The 7648-nt window shown below is 46.4% G+C and overlaps 1 protein-coding gene across 1 annotated transcript in view; it reads left to right on the top strand.

Moving 5' to 3' along the window:
* The first annotated feature begins 3228 nt into the window (after window positions 1-3228).
* The window catches only part of METTL10 (methyltransferase like 10), a 41352-nt gene continuing 36932 nt past the window's right edge, over window positions 3229-7648 (top strand). Inside the window, 3 exon segments of the mRNA XM_011986419.1 lie at window positions 3229-3370; window positions 5062-5127; window positions 5935-6049. Of these exon segments, the coding sequence (XP_011841809.1) occupies window positions 3261-3370; window positions 5062-5127; window positions 5935-6049 (291 nt within the window). The 5' untranslated portion in view covers window positions 3229-3260.

Genomic DNA, 7648 nt, shown 5'->3' with positions numbered 1-7648 from the left:
AGATCATGTAGATCATGCCACTGTACTCCAGCCTGGGGGATAGAGTGAGACCCTGTCTCAAACAAACAAACAAAAGAAAATCTTCAGCAAAACACCCATAGTGATAGAGCACACTCATGTAGTGGTTATGCTTGAAAACTTTATGAAAGATTGCTTGGGTCCCAATCTCAGCTCCAGAACTTACTTCTACGTGCCCTAGTTAGCTCATCTGTAAAATGAGGCTAATACTAGTATCTACCTCATGTGGCTATTTTTTTTTTTTTTTAATGGAGTCTCGCTCTGTCACCCAGGTTGGACTGCACTGGTGTGATCTCGGCTTACTGCAACCTCCACCTCCTGAGTTCAAGCGATTCTCTTGCCTTAGCCTCACAAGTAACTGGGATTTCAGGCATCCACCACCACGCCTGGCTAATTTGTTGTATTTTTAGTAGAGATGGGGTTTCACTGTGTTGGCCAGGCCGGTCTCGAACTCCTGACCTCGTGATCTGCCTGCCTTGGCCTCCCAAAGTGCTGGGAATGTGGCTATCTTTAGGAGTAACTGAAATAATACATTGGATGCACTGAACACAGTTCTTGGCACACAGTGACAGCTGTACGATTGCTAGCCATCATTTCTATTATCATGAATTAGTTTAAAAGGTAAGAGATCCATAGGCATTGACAAAAAAAGATTTCCAAGTACAGTATATCACTGGAATATTGTTAAATGAAGATGTAAAATGCAAACATGCAAATAGTAAGATTCCATTTATATGTATCAATACAATGCAAAGCATTGCATGAGAATGCCACACTTGGCTATGATGGGCCTGAAAGTGGGAACGAGAAAGTCCAGCTTCATTTGGATTATGCCCATTTGAGGAAACTGCGACTTAAGATGTTTAAATTAAGTAACTCACTCAAGGTCATACCTTGTATGGACTAAGTTGTGATTCAAGTTCAAGTCGGTTTGCCTCTACAGTCCATGATCAGTTGGGAAAATGCAAAGGAAAAGAGTGAGTGATGTCAGGCACTGAAGGAGAGGAAAACTGGGCAAGTCTTGGAGGCCTTTCAAGAGGGAATGGGAAACAAAGCATAGCTGGGGCCTGAGGAAGGGCCAAGTGCCAAATGGCTCGCGGAAGGTTTACTCAGAAGCTGCTGCAATGGCCTGAGTGGCCAGAAGGAAGTGAGCCCAGGGACCAGGAAGAGACCAAGAGGAGCTGTGCAGGGAGGAAAGGAGGAGGATGATGCTCCGCTTTGGGTGACAGTGTAGATGGTCAGGGACCACCTGCAAACACAGAGGAGAAAGGGTTTGGAGGGGAGGCACGGTGTGGGGATGGTAATGCAAGTGAGTTCAATTTTGAACACATTGAGTTTAATGCAGCAAGGGACATCCAGGCAGCTGCAATACAATAAAATAAGAGAAAATACAAATCTGGAGGGAGAGCAAGAGGTTGGAATCAGAAGTCACTAACACAGGCATATGAAAAGGTGCTCAACATCACCGATCATAAGAGGAATGCAAATCAAAACTATAATGAGATATCATCTCACTCCAGTTAAAATGGCTTCTATCGGCTGGGCGCAGTGGCTCACGCCTGTAATCCCAGCACTTTGGGAGGCCGAGGTGGGCGGATTACGAGGTCAGGAGCTGTCTCTTATACACATCTAGATGTGTATAAGAGACAGCCACCATGCCTGGCTAATTTTTTGTATTTTAGTAGAGACAGGGTTCCACCATGTTGGCCAGGATGGTCTCTATCTCCTGATCTCGTGATCTGTCCGCCTTGGCCTCCCAAAGTGCTGGGATTACAGGTGTGAGCCACCGCGTCTGGCCTCCCATGTGCCTTTTACCTTACCCTATTACTAGTGGTTGCCTGATGATCTCAGAACACCATAGATGCGCTTCCGATTCTAGGAAGGATTTCTAATGCTGTTTTATCTTTAGGGACTTGCTACTGCGCTTCTGTCTGCCAAGCCAACAGAAACGTGGCTTAGAAACAATGCTTTTTGGTTGGAAGGCAGTCTTGCTAGGGGTCTTTGGGGGCCTTTCCTAGGACATTGGACCAACAGCATTTCATAGCTACTACAGAAAATACCCCAGACTTTGGCCCATAAGATCTCTCGTATTATACTGCAGATCTACCAATGGCAGTCAGACCTAGAGGCAGATGCAATCTCCGGTTCGCGGGTTGGGACCAGTCTTGTGGAACAAAGTCACCGCCTACTTCTGACGTGGTACAGGGAGGAAACACACAGAGGTTAAGATTTAGGCAAGAGGCCAAGCGCGGTGGCTCACACCTGTAATCCCTGCACTTTGGGACGGCCGAGATGGCCAAGGTGGGCGGATCACTTGAGGTCGGGACTTGGAGAGACCAGCCTGACCAATATGGAGAAACCCCATCTCTACTAAAAATACAAAATTAGCCGGGGGTGGTGGCTCACGCCTGTAATCCCAGCTACTCGGGAAGCTGAGGCAGGAGAATCGCTTGAACTCGGGAGGTGGAGGTTGCGGTGAGCCGAGATGGCGCCATTGCATTGCACTCCAGCCCGGGCGACAAGAGCGAAACCTCGTCTCAAAAAAACAAAACAAAACAAACAAAACACAAAAAAACCCCAAAACACTTAGACAAGGCCAGGTGCCTGGGTCGAGGTCAGGCATTCTCTCACTTAGCAGTCTTTCTTTCACAACACACTGATCCCCGTGTTCGGCATATTGTGGGGAGTTGCAGGGCATTCCTTTCCCTGGACATAAATTTCCATCGTTTACTGGTGACATCAAATCACAAGAGGCCAGAATGCAATTTTGAAGTCAGAATCTCAGCCAGAAACGAAGTTGGCCTCTTGTCGAGGAGCCAAATAACTGGATGGACGCTCTCATCCGCTTCGCAGACGGGCGCACACGGTGCGGAGGTGAGGTGATTTCTGCGTTTGGGTAGAGCGGCGTCGGCTTTAGGTGTCCACAGTACCGAAGCTAGCCTTTTACCAAAATGCAGTATCTCTAATGGTCCCTCACAAACAACAGTCCCCAAATACAGCCGCGCTTGGACCTTGACGAAGGGGGTACCACTAACGCTTTGGGGAGAGCCCACGGTCCGCGCCGGCGCCTGGAGGCCGGGTAGAGCCCGGAGGGCTTCGCGTCCCCAGCCCAGCCCCAGCGCGGGGGATGGAGCAGTCGAGAGGGCGGCCTCCCGCCGCCTAGAGGCGCCGGCCCGCTTGTCCGCTCTGCCTGTGCCCCGTCTCTATGGCGGACCCAACGGCCGTCCAGGACGTGGAGCGAGATGAGCTCGGATACTGACGGCGGCAGTGGCGCTGAGGTGGCTGCGCTGTCGGACAAGGACAGTCCCGGGGAGGACGGTTTCGTCCCGTCGGCGCTGGGGACCCGCGAGCAGTGAGTGTGACGCTGGGCAGGGGAGGATGAGCCGTGCCGCCCTGCCTGGGCCCCGAGAAGGGGACGGCGGGGTAGAGACCCAGGGCTCGGGGACAGGGAGACCCTCGGGAGCGTGACGGCAGCAGGGCCACCTGGCGGGGGTCTCAGGGGGATTTGAAAGACTGGAATCTCTAGGGGTCGCCCTGCGCGGTTAACCGACGTTTCAAGTGATGGGAGCCCAAGGGGCTTGTGGGTGCGGGACAGGCTTTGAAGCTCCCGGGAGGCCTTCTGAGAGTCTCGAACCGAGGCCCAGGCTTGGGGGAAAGGGGGAGAGGGCGAGGCTGGCGAATAGAGCTGGTCGGCGAGAGTGAGAGACCGAGGGAGAAGTGCTGGGCCTGGGAGCTGAAAAGGCTAAGGGTAGGAGGGGAGGGATGTGGGAGCTAGAAGTGGGGTGGGAATAGCGGATGGCCCGAGGCGGGAGCGAGGAAGAGTGGGGGATCATGGGGTGAGAGAAAGCGATCTGACGTAAAACAGACGCTCAGGAATTATTAAATGAATTAATGTGGGTGGATCAATGACTGCAGGGAACGGCTGGGGAGAGGTAAACTGGCAGGATGAGAGGGAGCAGGGATTCTAGAGAATCATTGTAGGAAAAGACGAGGCAAATGAAAAGGATCCGGAGGACCGGGTGCGGTGGCTCACGCCTGTAGTCCCAGCACTTTGAGAGGCGAGGCGGGCGGATCACGAGGTCAGGAGATCGAGACTAGCCATGACCAACATGGTGAAACCCCGTCTCTACTAAAAATACAAAAATAAGCCGGGGTGGTGGCGCACGCCTGTACTCCCAGCTACTCGGGAGGCTGAGGCAGGAGAATCGCTTGAACACGGGAGGCGGAGGTTGCAGTGAGCGGAGATCGCGCCACTGCGCTCCAGCCTGGCGACAGAGCGAGACTCCGTCCCAAAAAAGAAAGAAAAGCGTTCAGAGAAAATTTAAACGGAGGCCGGGCGCGGTGGCTCAAGCCTGTAATCCCAGCACTTTGGGAGGCCGAGACGGGTGGATCACGAGGTCAGGAGATCGAGACCATCCTGGCTGACACGGTGAAACCCCGTCTCTACTAAAAAATACGAAAACTTAGCCGGGCGAGGTGGCGGGCGCCTGTAGTCCCAGCTACTCGGGAGGCTGAGGCAGGAGAATAGGTGGAGCTTGCAGTGAGCTGAGATCCGGCCACTGCACTCCAGCCTGGGCGACAGAGCGAGACTCCGTCTCAAAAAAAAAAAAAAAAAAAAAGAAAGAAAATTTAAACGGAGGGCTAGAAGACTGGAATAGGCAGAGACAAATAGCACGGGAAAGAGACTGTGTGCCTGCACGCTTGAGACCAGATGTGCTTGTTTCATCAAGTTTTGAACTTGGGTCAGGGACTTAGGGATACGTGGACAAATGTCTGTGTTTTTTTAGGCTAAAACTTATTGTTGTGCGTCAGATACTGTCCTAAATGCTTTACATGTACAGTATAAATGTATTCTGCTTGCCCAGGTATTTCATTCTTTTAACTCAAGGGTGTAAAAAGATTGAACTATGTGTACTTATTAATAACACTAGTGATGTTTTAAACCTCTGTCATAAATAGCTCTGTAATGTATTAGAAACATACATTTAATTCATAACACAGTTTAATTCAAAAGTTTCGCTTTGCATTTCATTGTTTACATAGTTGGGATGCTGTCTATGAGAGAGAACTGCAAACTTTCCGAGAATTTGGAGATACAGGTGAAATCTGGTGAGTTAGGAAAACAATCAAGTTATAATCTAGAAGATTGTATGTATATGTGTGTGTTTAAACAAATATGTATATATTCAAGTGCTTATACCCAAAGAAAGCCTAAAAATCCTGGGAACCCTGGATTAAGTCTGGCTTTAGTGGGTAGGTTTAAAGTATGTCTCTTCTTTTATTATTTTTTATTTTTTACTCTTTTTTTTTTTTTTTTAAGAGAGGTGGGGTATCATTCTGTCATCCAGGCTGGAGTACAGTGGCAAGATCATCATAGCTCACTACAATCTGCACCTCCTGGGCCCAAGTGATCTTCCCGCCACAGCCTCCTGGGTAGCTGGGACTATAACTGTGTGCCACCATGCCCAGCAAATTTTCTTTTTTGTAGAGACAGGGTCTCACTGTGTTACCCAGGCTGTCTCAGACTCCTGGCCTCAAGCAGTCCTCCCACTGTGGCCTTCCAAAATGTTGGGAGAATGGGTGTGAGTCCTCTTTTAAAATCTCACATTTACATTTGATGACAACATTTCACCCTGTAGTTGTCCTTTTTTAATAAACAATAAAATTTTGAGCCACCAACACATACAAGTGTTAATGCTGATACGGAGAAATGTTAGTAACATACTGACCTTGTCTATTCTGTTGTATTCCTGGAGGTGGTTTCTTCTAAATTACAGTAGAGACAAAGCTTAAGCAGTCACAGATGTTTTCACTTTCAAATAAGAGTTTGAACATATGGTATAAATAGCTTAAATGGAATGTAGTGGTGACTTTTGCTCTGTACCCCTCAGTTATTTGACTGATTCTCTCTAACAGGTTTGGAGAAGAGAGTATGAACCGACTAATAAGGTGGATGCAGAAACACAAGATTCCATTGGATGCTTCAGTGCTTGATATTGGAACTGGAAATGGTGTTTTCCTGGTTGAACTTGTTGGTACTTTTAGTATTTGTTCGTTAGAGACAAATTTTAAAATGAAAATTTTTAAAAGCCCTGCATTTGTGGATATTAACCATGTAAATATAAAACAGTAAAGCAGTCATACTTTGAGAAGTCACATAGTACAAAAGGGAGGCTACATGGATTGTGAGAGAACCTAGGCAATCTCAGTCCTAGTCTTGACCCTTCTGGCTATAGCCTTATTCTTGAGCAAGCCACTTAATTTTTCTAGGCTTCAGTTCTTCCCTAAGGATTGTAACTAGGTGATTGCTATTGGTTTCTTGTAGCTCAAAACTCTGGAAATATATATATATGCACACACACATACATATATACATACACACACACACACACATATATAAATATGACCTTCTGGCATTCCAGTAGGACATACATATCTTAGGTGAGCATATGGTTTGAAAAGCGCATTTTGTCCATGGAACTGTGTTTTGGTAAACATTCCACTGCTAGCTAAACCATCACTGTTGTATGCCTGTAGTGTGCTCTTGCTATGCTGTGTGCTATGGAGGAATTATAAGACTTAGGTTTCATCCTAGATAGTTTTACAGTCTTAATTAGTACAGAAATAAACATAAGAGTGAAATTTGTTGAGTAACCACCACATGCCAAGCCTCATGTTTGGCATTGGCAACATGAAAATTTAGACTTTGTGCTTGAATTGTTTACATTACAATAGAGTATGGACTGACACAGACAATTGTGCTATCACTTGATGCATGCAGTAATACACTGAATATAGAAAAGAGGGTGATTAATTTTGGAGTGGAAGGATAGGTAAGCATCTTGGAGGAGTTAATATCCAAGCTGGGTGGAAATTTCAAGGACAGTATGGTGACCTAGTGGAGTGTAAAGAGGGAGAAAATATCAACTAATGGAAATATTATCTAAAGGCATGAAGGCTGAAGCAGTATTTTATGTTCTGGGCCTGTAAATAATTTGACAAATTGAAATACAAAGTATCTGTGGGGATGGACAGACATGAGGATTAAGTTAAAGATAGGAACCATATTATGCTTTGCCATGCTTAAGAGCTTCAATTTTGCATTTAGGCTATGGGGAATTGTTAAAGTGTTTTTAGTAGTGGAATATGATTAGAAATACTTGAAATAACCCTTTTTGAAACATTGAGATATAGTATGTATACATTAAAATGCACAAATCAGAAGTGTACAGCTAAGTGAATTATCAGAAAGTGAATATATCCACATTAACAATCACCTGGTCAAGATGTAAAATATTGCAGAACTCTAGAAATTCCCCTTGAACTGCCTACCAATTGTTGCTCTGTCCTTCCTTTTTTTGTTTTTTCAGGAAGGGTCTCACTTTGTCACCCAGGTAGGAGTGCAGTGGTGTGATCATGGCGCATTGTAGCCTTAACCCCTCAGGCTCAAGTGATCCTGTCTCCTCATTTTTTGATTTTTTTTGTAGAGACAAGGTCTCACTCTGTTGCCCAGGCTGGCCCTCCTTCCTTTTTAAAAGTAACCACTATCTACCAATCATGAACCAAAGATGAGTTTTAACATCAGATTAATTTACCTGTTTTCTTTTTTTTTTTTTTTTTTTTTTTTTTT

This window comes from Mandrillus leucophaeus, unplaced genomic scaffold (assembly GCF_000951045.1).
Source record: "Mandrillus leucophaeus isolate KB7577 unplaced genomic scaffold, Mleu.le_1.0 Scaffold299, whole genome shotgun sequence".
Classification (NCBI taxonomy): domain Eukaryota; kingdom Metazoa; phylum Chordata; class Mammalia; order Primates; family Cercopithecidae; genus Mandrillus; species Mandrillus leucophaeus.
This window is presented reverse-complemented; position numbering and strand designations above follow the sequence as displayed.